The following is a 15,939-nucleotide window of genomic DNA, read 5'->3' on the forward strand; positions in this document are numbered from 1 at the left end:
TTTCCTGCTCCCCTGGGTTTAAAGATGTTTTTTGATCAAGTGCAACAGTGTGATTCACATAAAAAAGAACAAAGAGTTGCACCAGTGAAAGAACTTCCTGGAAACAACAACATCTTGTCTAGTATGGTGACAGAACAATAGGCCTTTTCACAGCAGACATTTTGACTAGTCATAGTAGGTTAAAGCGTTACTTGGGTTACTGATAACACACGATAGCGCCGTTTCATTCATGTGTCCCACGACAGTGAGCCAGCATGCACAATACAGCACCCTGAAGCAGCCAAATGGCATTCAGCCATCATTTATAGTATTATTTGCACCTGTGCTTTTCCTACTGTGACAAGTCAAAATGGTTTCTGTGAAAAAGAACTATTTGGCTTTTTCATAACAAACTGCATCACAACACCTTTTTCCAACAACCAAATAAAGTAATTCAAGCACAAACAAAGTCATCCATGTAACAATTTCTGTTTAGCATTGAATAATGTTCACATTCATTGACAGGCAACTTGTATCATTAACCAATGATGCAGAGGGTCAACACAACTAAAGAAACCTACGAGGAAAGTCTTCTATAGTGGCTGTCACCATGTAGTGTCTGCTGTGAGTCGTTGACTTTATCTCTGTTCACACTTTTCCCACATTAAGTCCAAGGTAACCTCTGTGCACGATGCTATCTTTGGAATGTGTTGGACTTTGCCAAGGTGACACCTCAACTGGCACTTGGGAAACATCATTTACAACTCACTCCACTAGCACTGCACGGAAATCAGTGTTCAGCAAGTTACAAGACTTCTTTGATTGACTGAGTGTCTCTGCCTTACCTTACTCAGTAATTATACATTTTGTGGAGATTAAAAATTTAAATTGGCATTTGGATTCAACAACTTCATTTTTTACACAGGATATAAGAAAAAAGATAAATAAAGGTAATATAAATACTCTGGAATTATACAACAGTGTTATTATAATTTTCCTTTTAAGGAAATTAGTTAAAATAATAACTTGGGAGTGTCCACTCTTACATGGGGCATCCCTGTTAAAATGTCTTTGGATGCGTGTTCAAGATTGTACTGGCAAATGACCACAGTGGCAGAACTGATCATCACTCTGCTTCCTGGATGTGGACACCTGCTTCAAGGCTCTGTACATGCTTCAAGGATCTGTGGATGCTTCATGCTTCTGCACACAGAGTGTGTCAAAGGGTTGGTCAAATAGTGAGCCTGAGGGCGGTGACCTCAATAAAAGATAAGATCCACAACTGAGGGAGAGAAAAGCACCCCCTCAAGCTCTGAAGTGCATGTGATCAGCTGGTTGAGCTAAACGAAAACGAGAGGCATGTAAGTCAACAGCGCTGCCCTGAGGCACCTACAGCAGATGGATGGGCCGTTATTCAATGTAACCCTTTCAGCCTCACACGGCCTAGCCTTGACAAAAATGCAGTTACCATCTACGTCAGCTTCTAAAAGTCACTGCTGACCCATGTGAGCCTTATTTATTCAGCAAAACGCCTCCTCACACAGCGCCTCCCCCACCAGCAGTGAGTGTTTGTCGGGCTCACTGAGCACCAAGCTGTTGAGAGAGTGCTTGTCAGAGCGCAGGGAGTTGATGGAGACACGACTGTAGTTGACAATGCGGTCCAGCAGGCTGAGTCTCGGGGAGGGACGACGCATCTCGCCCATGCCGATGTGGACGCTGACATCGGACAGGCTGCCCTTCCGCCTGCCGTTACCCAGTCTGGCCTCCAACTGCTCAGCACTGGGCTTAGTGTAACTAAACAAAGACAAGAAGAAAGACAAAGAGGAATATGGAAAGTCATTGGGAAAAATGGTTTTAGATGAAGATAATCAAAAGGGAGAAAAACTAAGCACAAAGATAAAACGGCCTTAACAAAGCTTTAAATATCTCATTACCATTTGAGGAGAAGGGACGATAAAACCACAGAGACGGACGACAGCGCCATAGCAGCAGAGCCCATCCACGGCTGTAACACCACACCAATGGGCATGAATACACCTGTGGACAAACACGATTCATATTAGTGCTGTGGTGAAGTATAATGCAATGATTGCGGTCATGACATCATTTAAGTACATTTTTGCTGTCACCCACCAGCAGCAATAGGAATGCCAACCAGGTTGTAGATGAGAGCAAATACAAAGTTGATCCTGATCCTCCTGACAGTCTTTTTAGAGAGGTCGATGCTGCCCACCACATCCAGGAGGTCATTCTGCAGATAAGACGACGACGACAGCAGCAGCAGCAGCAGAAGGGAAATGAAAAGGGTAGTCATATCAGATCAGTTGTGCTTAGTAATATAATTAAAACCACATTCCAAGTACTATCTGCAGAGAGGGGAACCACGTTTGAGATAATAAGGCAACACCTTTGTTCAGCGTTTTATAGGTTGACGTTTTAAAACAGTGGTAAAAAAAAAAAGAAATAGACTGGAATATTGTTGGGGGGAAAAACAACAACCAAACCTTTGATCAATCTAGAAGCATTATTGTGACACTGTATACATACCAAAGTAGTATCAATTCAAAATGCTACACATTGCTGACTTTCATACAACTAAAATGTAACTAAATATTAAGCATTTCACAATCCAGTGAATAAATATAATTACATAAGAACTTCTGTATTTATCAGTTACAGTACTTCTAAAATGGGAATGAATGTTTTTCTCTCCAGTTGCACAAATATTGTGTATTACACTTTTGGTATCATGATACATTGTTTTATACTGTGCGTGTTCTGTGACACTGCGTTGTGCCAGAGACATCGGTTTCACGCTGCGTCTGTGCCGCAGGGCAGAAATATCATGTCTGATGATTTCATGTTATCAAAACAGCCGATCTGTAGGCCAGAGCCATGAATTCATGACAGACTTTTTCAAAATCCACAAAGCACAAATTCTCACCCTAATCAACACCACATCTGCTGCCTCTATGGCCACATCTGTCCCAGTTCCTATGGCGATGCCCACGTCAGCCATGGCTAGAGCAGGTGAGTCGTTGACACCGTCGCCCACCATGGCTACTCTCTTCCCAGCCTGCTGCAGCTGTTCCACCTTAGCCACCTTGTGGGAGGGCAGCACCTCGGCAAACACCTTCCTGATACCGACCTGTGGGAGAGGCAGGGAGATCAACAGACTCAGAAACACACAACATACAAAATGGTAGACCTGGGCAATATGGCTTGCTTGCTTATATATATATATATATATATATATATATATATATATATATATATATATATATATATATATATATATATATACACACACACACACAAACACACTAACATACAAGACTTGATATTTAAGAATTTAGTTTCTGCAATATTGTGGTAATATCTTGGTTTGTATGTTGTTTTTTGGTTATAAATGCAACATTGCAGTTTTATAATAATTATGCTTTCTTTTCACAAATAAGTCTTCACATCACCTAGCTCTATATCCACTCTCTGTCCATACCTGAGCAGCAATGGCTCGTGCTGTCTTGCTGTTGTCTCCGGTCATCAGCACAACTTCCAGACCCATGCTGGTCAGAGTGCGGACTGCCAGCTCAGCCTCTGGTTTCACTGTGTCTGCTATGGCTATCATCGCACACAGCAGATCTACGCACAAATAAAAATGCTTCACAATAAGAATACAAGTAGTTTTAGACAAGGACAAAACAGTTTGCAGTCAGTCAGATGGCAAAGGGCAAAAGTCTAAATTTCATGTTAAAAACAGTACTACTCACTGTCTACAGCTACTAGAACAGCCGTGCATCCTCTGCGCTCATGCTCCATCATTGCCTCATCTATGTCTGGTCTGATCTGCAGGCAATTCCTCCTCATCCACTCTCTATTGCCAATCAGGACAACATAGGAGGCTGACTGGACAAGGCCTATACATGGAGATCAAATTAGACAACAGCAAGTAAAACAAACATTTACTGCAACTGTATCACTTAACTACCTAAATTCAGAATTTAAGGACTAAATAAAAATGTTTCAGTATTTCTGCTGAATACACAACAACAAAAATGTGTTTCCCAACATACTTAGTGGCTGTGGGTCCATGATAAGTGGATGGGAGCTGGTGGACATCCGGGTATCACTGATCTGGACCAGAACACTGTTGTGCTGGTCGTTGTCCTCGCTGTCGCTGTCTGCCTGTTTCAGCATGGTCTCAGTGTTGCTGACCTGACATCGGATGCCACAGCCCGGCACTGCCTGAAAGTCGGTGCATGCGCCAAGAGACTCTGTGCCAAGCTCCTTCACACAGAGAGTAATGGATGTTTAACATATTTCTGGAGCATTTCGAGGATCATGTGGAGGATCTGAGATTTTCCCCAAAGTGCAGTGCTGGGTTGAATTTGAGGTACAGACCAACCTGTTTGCAGTATTTGGTGATAGCTGCTCCCAGAGGGTGTTCACTGTTGTTCTCAGCGGTGCCCACAATGGCCAGCAGTCGGGAACGAGGCATCTTGTTCCCCTCCACAACTATCTTGACTTGGACAACCGTCGGAGCACCATACGTGATGGTCCCAGTCTTATCAAACACCACCGTCTGGATCTGCCAATAAAAGGAGATATGATCAAATCAAAAACAGAAATACTACCAGGCTGTATTTAATCAAAATAATATCTAGACTAATGTGGTTTTGTAAACCCAGGAAACCAGAGCCATTTCATAATGTCCGTGTGTTACATAATTGGCTGACTACATAGGGGTGTCAGAACATCATCATCAACACACCTTATGCGCCATCTCAAGTGGCTCTCCTCCCTTAATCAGGATGCCATTTTGGGCTCCAACCCCTGTGCCCACCATGACAGCTGTCGGGGTTGCCAAGCCAAGGGAACAGGGACATGCGATGCATAACACAGTTATGGAGGCCTGGAAGGCGAAGCGAATCACTGCCTCTGCCCTGGAAATGCTCTTGTCGTATCCCTGCAGGGAGGAAATGGGGCTGTTAGCTTTGCTTTTATCATCACTAAAGAAAATCAAGTTCAATAGTAATTAGGAAGAATATCAGATGCAGTGCCATTTAGTCATTTCTGTTTTATAATCAGTATAGAGGAAAAGATGTCATTTCCTGATGCTATACTGAGGAGCTTGGTACAGTCAATATATCAAGATTGAAAAGAAGACTCACAGGAAAGTACTTCTCCACTAGAGAGAAGTCTAAAAACCCAATGATGATCCAGGCGATCAGCGTGAGGAGGGATATGCCAACTATGAATGGTACAAAGTAGCCACTGATCTTATCTGCATACTGCTGGATGGGAGCCTAAAAAATAAATGGCAGGAATTAAACACCTGAGCAATTACCATTAAAGCAGGTAGACACTGTGCAGATCTCACCACACGTTATTTACCTTTGAAGTCTGAGCCTCCTCTACTAGTTTGACAATCTGAGACAGCGTGGTGTCCATGCCAACGTGTGTAGCACTGACGAGCAGAGAGCCATTCTGGTTAATGGAGCCTGCAATCACAGAGCTCCCGGGCTTCTTAGTCACTGGCATGGCCTCACCTGGAGTCACAAAGCAACAGCTGGTCAGAAAACACAACAGTCAGAGGCAGTAAGAAACAGAGCAGGACATCTGGAGCAAATACTGCAGTTTTGGCAGAAACCACCGCTCAAATAATAACCAAACAATACATGTGCATTAGAACTGGCAATTTAGCTGATTGAATACTGGTACCAACGATGTGACAAATTAAGGCTAATTATTGTTTTGTGGTACACTGTCCATTGGCTCACTTAAGCTGAATAGTTACATTTTAGTAGATTATTGCCATCAATATGATCAATACTATAGATCCTTCATTCGCTGCGACCAACCTGTGATCAGAGACTCGTCAGCCATGGAGTGTCCCTCGATGACCCTCCCATCTACTGGAAACTTCCCTCCAGGAACCACTTTGACCACATCGCCCCTCTGCACCAGTTCAACATCCACCTGCTCCTCACTGGAACACACCAGTGTCAAACAATGTGAATTATGTAAAACACTACAGTGGTGAAACAATACTAGATTATTACTATACTATTGCTGTTATTATATTTTACAATACAGTAAAAACAGTATGCCTAATTTTATTAAGCCAGATTTCTCAGCAGGATTTCTGAAATCTGAGTACCAGATCAAACTGACCAGTGGCACTGGGTAATGCTGACAAATCTAACTAAGATATTTTAGGGATGTCTACTGTAGTGGTGTTATTAGACGACACAAAAGATGAAAACTGGGTATTAAATTTGAATCCCAGTTTGAATTGATATATCTGTGCTAATTTTACTGTGGAAAATCACTTGCAGTCTTTGTTATATCCTGTTAAACCTTTTACTGACATTTCAAGTGCAAACATTAAGATATGTTGTAATCTAAAACCAACTGAAGATATAAAAGGGTTCAACAAAAGGAGCACAGAGAGCAACGAGTACCTGAGAAGGGACTTGTCACTGTTGAGAGTGACCACTGTGGCCTCAGTCGCTTGTAGAGACATCAGCTTGGACAAAGCCTCAGATGTCTTGCTCTGGATTGAAGCAGATTTCCAAGTGACTAATACATTCAATTACATTTCATGTCATAGATATCAATAATGATAATGAGTGAAACCTTGGCTATCTGCTCCAGCCAGCGCCCCAGGGAGATGAAGACAAAGAGCATAGGCGGTGTGTCGAAGAAGGTGATGGGGTTGACTTTTGCCTTCTCCACCATGGCCACTATAAGGACGACCAGTGAGTAGGTGAAGGCAATGGTGGTAGCCAGAACTATTAGCACATCCATGTTGGCAGATCGGTGTTTGACTGCTTTGTAGGCTTGAATGTAGAAGTAGCGACCTCCAATAAACTAAAGAGAGGAAAAACAGAAAAGCTTGTATTCACTCAAACTTTTCACCCAGAGTCCCTCCCCTCTCCTGAATGAGTGCCTCTGTCCAAATCTAAATTTGCATGTGCTGCTGAAATTTCTATATATTATATATATTTCCTGGAAGTGCAGTCAATCCCTCGGATTTACCTGTACAGGCACACAAAAGAGGAAGGAGAGGAGGTTCATGATGGAGAGGCCATGGAGCAGCTGTCTCTCCAGGAACATGGTGGCGTGGTAATGGTTGCGGTCCTCCACTGTGGCGTTGTGTTGATGTGAAACATTCATGTGGTGGTCCATGATAATCATGTAGGTCATCATGCCCATTACAGGCACACAGAAAATCAAGCTCACCAGGAAAGATTTCCTCCACCTTAGAGAGCAGAGACAGTTAAAAGAAATGTAATTATTTTATTCTGTGAGCTAGGTTTTAACTCTCCTTACATGTCCATGGAGATTCTTCATCCTCATTTTATTTTATTTTATTTTTTACCTTTTATTTATCCAGGTAAGTCGATCGAGAACGATTTCTCATTTGCAACGACGACCTGTCACATTCACACAGTTCCACATTCATACCTGGAAGTTGCCCAGTACAACCACAGTCTGATCTGCTGGCCACTGAGCAGCTCCACTGGAGCGGTTGGGGTTACAGGCCTTGCTCAAGGGCACCTCACTTGCTTCCTTAAGCCTCTAGGCCACCACTGCCCCCCCCTATTCTAAGCATCGACCCACAAACCCTGCATATACTAAGTACCATGTACATAATGCTGAACAAACCAACATCACCACAGAAATGATATAACATGCCCCCCCTTCCCATCCCCACATATATTTACATGTTTCAAAACATTATCACCCATCTACAGTTCACCAAGTTGACATTAAACTCTCCAAAGCCTTAAACAAGGCTTCATTTCTATTTTCCCTGGCAGTAATGGTCCAAGCTATTTGTAGTTCTAGAGAAGCTGTGTGTTTTATTAACAGAATCCATTGAGTAATGTTAAGTGGGGGCGTTTTCTCCTCTGTACAACCATTTTAGCAGCTGCCTGGCTTAAAAACAGAACTGTTTTCTGCGAAAAAGTTGTTGAGGTATCATTTAAAAAAAACAAAAGACATTTGAGTTGGAGAGTTGGATTACAATTGATAAACAGACATAAATTGAGGGCTTTTGCATGTTCTTGATGTACAAAAACACAATGCTACTTACTGTCGTATCTCTTTGCTGTGGTCCAGGTGACTGGCAGTGCGGTCTCGTTTTACCAAAGATGCTTCAAACCCCAGATTCTACAAACAACAAAGTCAAACTACTGATCAGATTAACCCTTATGATTCAGCACTTCACATAAAGTAGATAAGTATTACAACTTCTCTGGTTTGCATGAATATCAATTGGTGTTAACATGCAAAATAAGGAACATTAAAAATAACTGAACAAATGCTTAAATAACCGACAGAAATAATACCTCGATCAGCTTGATGATGTCTCGCGGCCCTTTAATTTCTGAGTCGTACTTAATGTGTGCTTTGTTGGTTGCCAAGGCAACAGAGGCATATATAATCCCTTTTTCTCTCATGAGGCTGGATTCGATTTTGTGAACACAAGAGGCACACGTCATTCCCCTGACCTGAAAGAAGGTAAGGAGGAGCAGTCAAGTAGAAAGGGATAAATATATTAAAAAGAGTATGAAGTGAGGAACAGACATTATTCATTACATCTACTGAAAAGGAGGTCGCCTGTATTAGACAGTCTTCTAAACCAGTGATTGAAATGTTTATTTATGGATTTCATATTGTGGAAATAAACGACTGTGATGAACGTATCTTGTCTTCTTCATGCAACACAAACATAATACACCTTATGTTTACTCACCACTAGTTCTAGGTTTCCATCTGAACCTTCATAGTTCTCCATAACAGAGGCAGTGAAGCCCAGCTCTTTCACACATTCGGCTATCTTCCCAGGGTCCATGAGCTCAGGGTTATAACGCACCTCTGCTTTACTAGCCATTAGTGCTACCAGAACCGAGTAGATACCTGCACAACATTAAAGATTTTCTCTTTAGCTCCTGCTGAAAGCAATCAGATACGATCACTGAAATAAAAATGTAATACTTCGATGTTTTTACAAACCATGTTCATTCTTGAGGTTTCTCTCGATGTTTGCCACACAGGAAGCACAGGTCATCCCTCCAATTTGGATGAAGCATTTAGAGTGCGCGTCTCCGTTGCGTCCCTGTGGGGTTTCTTTGTGTAGGTCACCGTCCAGCTCATTATCTTTCGAATGTGCTAGACTCGAAGACTTTAAGAGACTGGAATTTGGTGCAGGCAGTAGAGAATTGGTCTCTGTAGACAACAAATTATAGTTTTTAAAAGACAAATGTGCAGTTAGCTCTGATGTCTCAACCTCACAGCTCAACTACCTCCACTTGCTGACGAGCATCCAGTGGCAACAAAGAGAAGCTTTAGACTATCTGCAGACAATTCTTTAGTCAAAACACCAAGAAATTAGCCGACTCAACAACCACACCATCTATCCTCTTACCAGGCAGGAAGGCATCAAATCCCATGTCCTCTACAGCCTCCCTCAGCTCCTCTGGTGTGGTCAGGAGGGGATCATACTCAAAGGACCCATGGTGATCAGCAAAAGAAACCTGGGCTGACATCACCCCCTTCCTTTGGGAGATCATGCCTTCGATGGACTGGACACAGGAGTTGCATGTCATGCCCTCGATGTGAATATTAACTACAGATGCTAGAGGCTGGGTAAAACAAGGCTGGGAGGCAGCAGGTTTGGCCTGGGTTGCACGTGCAGGCCGAGGTGGCGATAAGGCAGGCGTGGGTGATATGGAAACAGGACTGAGAGCCCCAGAGGAGTCCCAGGGTTGAATCTTAAAGTTTCCCGGAGGCAGCGCCTCAATGGCCTGCTGCAACTGAGTCACAGTGGCCTTTAGAGGATCGTAGCAGATGGAGGCCTTCTCCTTCTCCAGAGAGACCTCCACAGAAGAGACACCAGGCAGCTTAGAGATACTGTCTTGGATATTCACCACGCACGAACGGCAGTGCATGCCTTTCACCCCGAGCGTGATAAGTGTTGTGTCTATGAAGATTTCGGTCTCCTCTGATGTCTCTGATGGCGAAGAGACAGTTCGTTTTTGAGAATCAACAAGACGTTCGATTTCGCTGGGTGACAGCTGCAGAGGGCGAGGCTTAGACTTGACAAACGCCTTGAAGCCGGCCACAGCAATCTGGTCGGTGATGGTTTGGACAGTGATGAGGTAAGGCAAGTACACGATTGTAGCTTCCTGAGTCTCTAAAACAACTGTGGAGAATAAAAGGCATGACAAAGTTAAAAATACCATCGTAAAGCATAAAGGACTTTATATAAAAAAATAAATAAAAAAAAAGATTATTTCACTAGAACAGGAAGTGCATTTAGAGATGACAAAGATTTGAAATGAATGAGGTATACAAAATATAACTTAAAATTAGAGGTGTGAATCTTCACTGATCTCCCGATTCGATTACGATTATCATGTCAGCGATTCGATATCTCGATACATCAAATACATTTTTCTATTAAAGCCATATAGGATATTTAATTCAAAGCTTTTTAAGCTTCAAAAACAAAACATTCTGCAGTGCTCTAATACTAAATAAATTGGATACATAAAACTACAGCACTGAGTAACACATACATACACACATATATATATATATATATATATATATATATATATGTCGAATATGTAAACAGAAGGGTTGTTAGGCATACATTAAATTGTAAATACAGAAATAATCGATTATGGCCCGGCCGATTATCGATGCAGCGTCATCCATGTCCACGATTCGATGCATCGATTATTTGATTAATTTCAACACCTCTACTTAAAATCCACTAAAACAACATTCATGTTCATATTTGCATACATGAGATGTATGTACATGAAGTGTTCAATCACAGTAAAACAATCATTTAGTACGAGTCTGTTATTTTGAGATCCTCGGGCAGGGGTCTTTTAAAGCTTTTAATTAGAGAGGACAGAGCCTTTGGACCTGCCTGAGGAAATCAGGCTGGCTGAGGCCATAACATCTTTTAAAGCTCTTCTTAAAACATACTTTCATTGGAGATAATTCAAGTATTGATTTTCTTTTTATTTCTGTTTTAATAAGGGAATTTAGAATCTAATGCTTTTATAATTCATTATTAATGTGCTGCATGTGTGAAGCACTTTGTAACTTGGATTTTGAAAAGTGCTCTATAAAATAAGACTATTATTATTATCATCATCATCATCATCATCATCATCATCATCATTATTGTTAAACAGTCATGAAGATATCATTTTGTGCATTGGAAATGTTACATTTCATTTGGGACAATGTATCTAGAATTTACAGCATACAACGGGCAGCATATACAATCAGTTCATTCTTTAATCCGCATAACATAATCTTGTCTGTCTACATGTCACTCCTTACAACAATACCAGTGGAAGGATTTCTTGCAAACACTTGGGGAAACCCTGGAGAGCCTGACATACACAACGATAGGACACTGATGATGCATGATGTGCATTCCTGTATAGTGCAGCAACTGTGTTCCAACATACATCGCGTCTCGCTCAGGCAGTGAGGCAACACATGACTACAAGCGTGAACAGTTCAAGTACATCACCTTTGATCTTTTCAATCCCTTTCAGTTTTCCAATCTTCCCTTCAATAGTGGTGGTGCAGGAGTGACAGGTCATTCCTTCAATGCTCAACTTAAGGAGTGCAACCCCTCCTCCCGTGGTGTGAGATGGAGACAAAGTTGGGCCTTTTTGCATTTGGCTGCTGGGTGTGGGGACCTCCAGAGGCTTTATGCTGGCCACCACCTCACTCAGCTGCTGCGAAGAAGTCAGGGAAGGAACAAAGGTAACAGTGAAACCCATAAGAGCTGGGCTCTCTCTGACATCCAACACTCCCTGAATCTGGGATAGCTTCTCCAAAGCCTCCTGTTGGGTTGCGGGTGTCAGGCCGCAGGTGGGGATCAGCTGGGTATCTGTAGAGACGGGTGTGGCTGTGCTGGAGTCTGATAGACTTGATTCAAAGCCCATGTCCTCGATGGCCTCTGACAGAGACTCTGGGCCCTGTTGGCTGTGGTCAAATATGACAGTGGCATTCTTCTGCTCTAAAGACACCTACAAAAAAAAAAAAGTGAAGGTATGGGTTAACAAAGAGTATATTTATAAAATGTAAAAGAAATCAGGCTAAGCTAAATCAGTTTAGCTATCACTAGCTTCATTTGACTAGAGTCTTTCATTCTACCAATACTGTAGGGTTAATAACTTTCAAAACTAAGGAGCCACAGGTGGCTCTCGTTCTTCAAATGAATACCAACATATGTTGGTGGGCATTGGAATGTGCCGGCCAGTAGTTCTCTATCCGTGAATCTGGGGGGTGGAGCTTATAAAGGGGAGGTGGGGGGGTTGTATTTGTTTGCACAGAATCACTAACTGCACCTTTAATGCATGTTTGTTTGAGCTGGATTAAGTATGTAATTATTTCTGGTAGAATGCTTATTTCAATAATTTATTCTGGAGTCATCAATCTTAATGATTTACTTTAGATGGTGTTCAAAGAAACTTCTTGCCTCATGTGACCATACCCACGTTCTTCAATGGCATTGCTGTTTAACAGCAGTTTTACAGCCATACCGTTTTATATATAAAGAAAGAGTGGTAAAGATGAGTTCATGGCCTCGGTAAGCTCACAGCATGTTCTGGCAGCCCTTACTCTTCTTCTTCTTTTGCAAGAAGGAAACATGTGACACAGTGAAAGGGATCACTTGACTGAACCATAAGTTACAAACCACAGTGGGGGTTTATTTGTAAGTCAGCATGCCTGCCTGTGGATTAACATTTCTTCTTCTGAGAATGAGGGGGAGAGCAAAGAATGAGACTGACTGCAAAAATCTATTTACTCCTCCCAAATCATGTCTATATAAATTCACTTGAAAGACCCAGAAACTTAATTCTCTTAAGACATAAATGACAAAACTTAAATGACATTTCCTGTGGGTACAGGCTGCATATCGACCTGCTGTCACAGCCCTGCAAAGGGCAGAGCTCTATTGGGAACACACAATTACATTAGCTCTCATTTAACCCCACCCTGAGGGGTAAAAACACAATAAACAAAAACAGCAGAACACAGCTATTACAATTTAGCTGTCTCTCATGGCTACATCGATGTTACTTAGTTGTAAATCAGACCAGCTAATCCTGAGGAAGTAAGACTGTGGGATTAATCAAACTGCATTACTCTAAAATGGGCAGGAACCTTTAGTTAATATAATAATGTGTACATATATGCCCTTTCCACAAGGTTATAATAATCTATTTTTAAATAGAGATTAAATGTTACAACATCCATGGTCATTTTGGATCCTCTTTTCGAACTGGAAGTGTCAGCAAAAATGTTAACTCAGCAAATCTTAAGAACTGCACCAACATGGAAAAAAGGCTGAATGACACTAAATGTAAAAATAAATAAAAAATAAAAAAAAAGAAGTTCTTATATCTTTGCAAAGACTGCATTTACCTTTACATGCATCACTCCAGGCAGCGACCCGATGCGCTGCTCTATGGACTGGACACAGGAGCCACAAGTCATACCCTCCACTCCAAGGGAAACTGAACACAGATTGACTTTCTGTGTCATGATTGCTTTCTCTAAAAAAAAGGACACAAGTAGGGCAGAATTCATTGTCTAACATAATTGGCTTTCTAACAAGAACATAGAGGGAACACAACACAAAGAAAGAGATAACACATTAACTTATTTATACATTTGTAATATGGTTATATGCCACTACGCATTAATATAAAATCAAATTTGTTATTTAAATTCAAATTTAAAGAGGCAGTTATAAATTAAAGAGAACTGCGGGACGTGATAGCTGTGAGAAGATAAAGGGTTTCACTAAAAGCATATAAGATGTGTTGTACCTACAACTATAGCCTCATAACCAAAACGAGATATGAAAAACACTTCACAAGACTAATTATTTTAAAAGGTGAATTGAATTTGTATTGCCATTTCTAGCAGGAAGGTTCAGAGGAAAGAAACAAAAAAAGCTTGAAGCTGCACCAGTGCTGTCAAATTAGACCAATGTATATAACCTGTAACCAATATTACAAAAGGCGGAAGTAAAACAACGCTTTTTTGTAGGAGAATGTAAAAAATGTAAAACCACAAGGGAAAGTTATTACATAATATGTGTAATCATATAATATAACATTATGTCTCTTTCACTAAAACAATCAACTCCATTTAAATGATACACTGACAGAGAACAGACCATTTTCGGGGATAATGAAAGCTGTCCTACTGTAACTACTGGTGCCAACTCAGCTGTCACTTTGCTGCCAAGTCAATGTTTACCTGAAATACTTGTCAGCTTCTCCTCAGTTTTTGAAAGACACCTGCCACACCATTACAAGGTCATCTTAGTTCTCAAGTTTGGTCATATGGACGAATAGTCATTGCGGTTGTAATGACAGCCTTCTTTTCACAAACTGATGAGTCTCATAGTCAAACACCTCTCAGATTTGAGACTAGTTTATATCGTTTAAGTCTGAGAAACAGATACAATACAAACGACGGAATGACAGGACAGAAAGTCAGCAAGGCACCGGATCTCGATGACAAATGCAATTTACTCATTAATACTGCAAAAAGAGTAAACATAAACCTGTACGTGATGCTCCTCAAGACTAAAGGCAGTTACCCATCAAATATAAATCGCTACAAACGGACATAATGGTATACACATAATTTGTAACAACTCTGTGACTTTTGTTGACGGCGACTGAGTGAGTAAGATGCTCATACATTTAATTTAGCTAAGGAAAGCAGCTAACAGTAGCTAAGCTAGCTTAGCTAAATAATAAGTTAAACTTCACGTTCGATGCTTGTTCCTAAACTCACAAAACAATGCATAGTCAGCTGAGGTGTCAAAAAAGGAAATGTCTTTTCTAAACCTATTAAACAAAATGTTTCATCTGTTAAAACAGCTAATTTTAGCATGAAAATAAACTCTTACCTTACTTAAAGGGAAGTAACCAGTTAGCGACAGGCTAATGACGTTGGCTCTCAGACAGCGTGGCTAAGCTAGCTAGCTTCTCCTCTTCATCTTACAAACAACAAAACGGGCTACTCGTGGCATCGTCCTGCCTGCGAGGAATAACGAAGAGTGCTGGAACAATTATTTTCCTCCCCTGTTATCACAAAACTCAGCTCTGTGAGTGGGGTACCGTTTCTCTTTCTTCTTCTCATGCAGACGTAACTGACGTCTCTCCACACTGCTGCGTCACTGTCAAGGGGCGGAGGCATTTACTGTAAATAATATTTACAGTAAATAAATATTCACTGTAAATATAATATAAATGTAATATTTACTATTTCTCTAGGTGAATAATGCCCTAAATTTGCCCTGTCAGGGTACATTTACGCCCATGTAGTTTACAGCCGTTATCACTAACAATAATTAGCTATTATATGAACTGTGTTAGGATTTATTAATGGAGACTTTATAAGCCATGATTTTGGTAGGTTTACGGCAATGTGTTTGCTAAGTGCACGGCCTGAGATGAAGTGTGAGCCTAACAGGTGAAATTCAGGGTGTAAACAGATGGGATTTGTTAAAGGAGAAATACACCCATTTTCAAAATTCATACATGTTTGACTGTAAAAATAAAATAATGGAAGTAGCAACATAATGGATACGTCCATTATTTATCCCATTAGTTTGTAGGGCGCCATCTTGGTATTTTGGAGCCAGAAGTGGCCATATTTGGACAAGAGGGCGGAGCTGGGGAGGCCAGTGTTGTGTAATGTTATGTTTCAGCTGCGCTAAACTCTAATAAGGACAAATCGCTGATTTTAAACTAACTGCATCCAGCAGAGTTTTGCCGGTGGGTAAACTGGGACCTCTGGGTAGCCTACTGGCGCCATCCATCTGCATGTACGGCCGTACACAGAAAATCAGCAATCTTTACTTTAAGTTACCAGCTAACACTAGCA

At 41.2% G+C, this 15,939-nt stretch overlaps 1 protein-coding gene across 3 annotated transcripts; it reads right to left on the reverse strand.

The window, feature by feature from the left end:
* Positions 1–452: 452 nt before the first annotated feature.
* Positions 453–15,220, reverse strand: atp7a (ATPase copper transporting alpha). Of its 3 annotated transcripts, XM_078260811.1 has the most exons (24): positions 14,960–15,220; positions 14,299–14,491; positions 13,456–13,586; positions 11,549–12,053; positions 9,416–10,192; positions 9,004–9,216; positions 8,744–8,907; positions 8,337–8,498; positions 8,081–8,157; positions 7,021–7,243; positions 6,619–6,852; positions 6,444–6,535; positions 5,841–5,968; positions 5,374–5,528; positions 5,151–5,285; positions 4,751–4,945; positions 4,385–4,567; positions 4,053–4,266; positions 3,750–3,896; positions 3,479–3,621; positions 2,924–3,127; positions 2,113–2,230; positions 1,914–2,016; positions 453–1,773 (listed from the first exon to the last, which is right to left on the reverse strand). In XM_078260811.1, the coding sequence occupies exons 3-24, from the start codon at positions 13,573–13,575 to the stop codon at positions 1,500–1,502; spliced, it is 4,566 nt and encodes a 1,521-aa protein (XP_078116937.1). In that variant the 5' UTR covers positions 13,576–13,586; positions 14,299–14,491; positions 14,960–15,220; the 3' UTR covers positions 453–1,499. The 3 variants fall into 3 exon arrangements, with proteins under 3 accessions (XP_078116937.1, XP_078116936.1, XP_078116935.1); XM_078260810.1 differs by lacking the exon at positions 14,299–14,491 and having other exon boundaries at positions 14,965–15,220; XM_078260809.1 differs by lacking the exon at positions 14,299–14,491.
* Between the last annotated feature and the right edge of the window lie 719 nt (positions 15,221–15,939).

Source organism: Sander vitreus, chromosome 10 (genome assembly GCF_031162955.1).
Source record: "Sander vitreus isolate 19-12246 chromosome 10, sanVit1, whole genome shotgun sequence".
In the NCBI taxonomy this organism is placed as follows: Eukaryota; Metazoa; Chordata; class Actinopteri; order Perciformes; family Percidae; genus Sander; species Sander vitreus.

What these genes read in the sequence shown, in the direction of transcription:
- atp7a (XM_078260810.1), bottom strand. Translation starts at nt 13,575, where the DNA reads ATGACACAGAAAGTCAATCTGTGTTCAGTTTCCCTTGGAGTGGAGGGT. An exon ending in AAACCTCAAGAATGAACATG is followed by an intron (nt 8,908 to 9,003) that starts GTTTGTAAAAAC and finishes AATGTTGTGCAG; the next exon opens with GTATCTACTCGGTTCTGGTA. An exon ending in GGCTGGAGCAGATAGCCAAG is followed by an intron (nt 6,536 to 6,618) that starts GTTTCACTCATT and finishes GCTTCAATCCAG; the next exon opens with AGCAAGACATCTGAGGCTTT.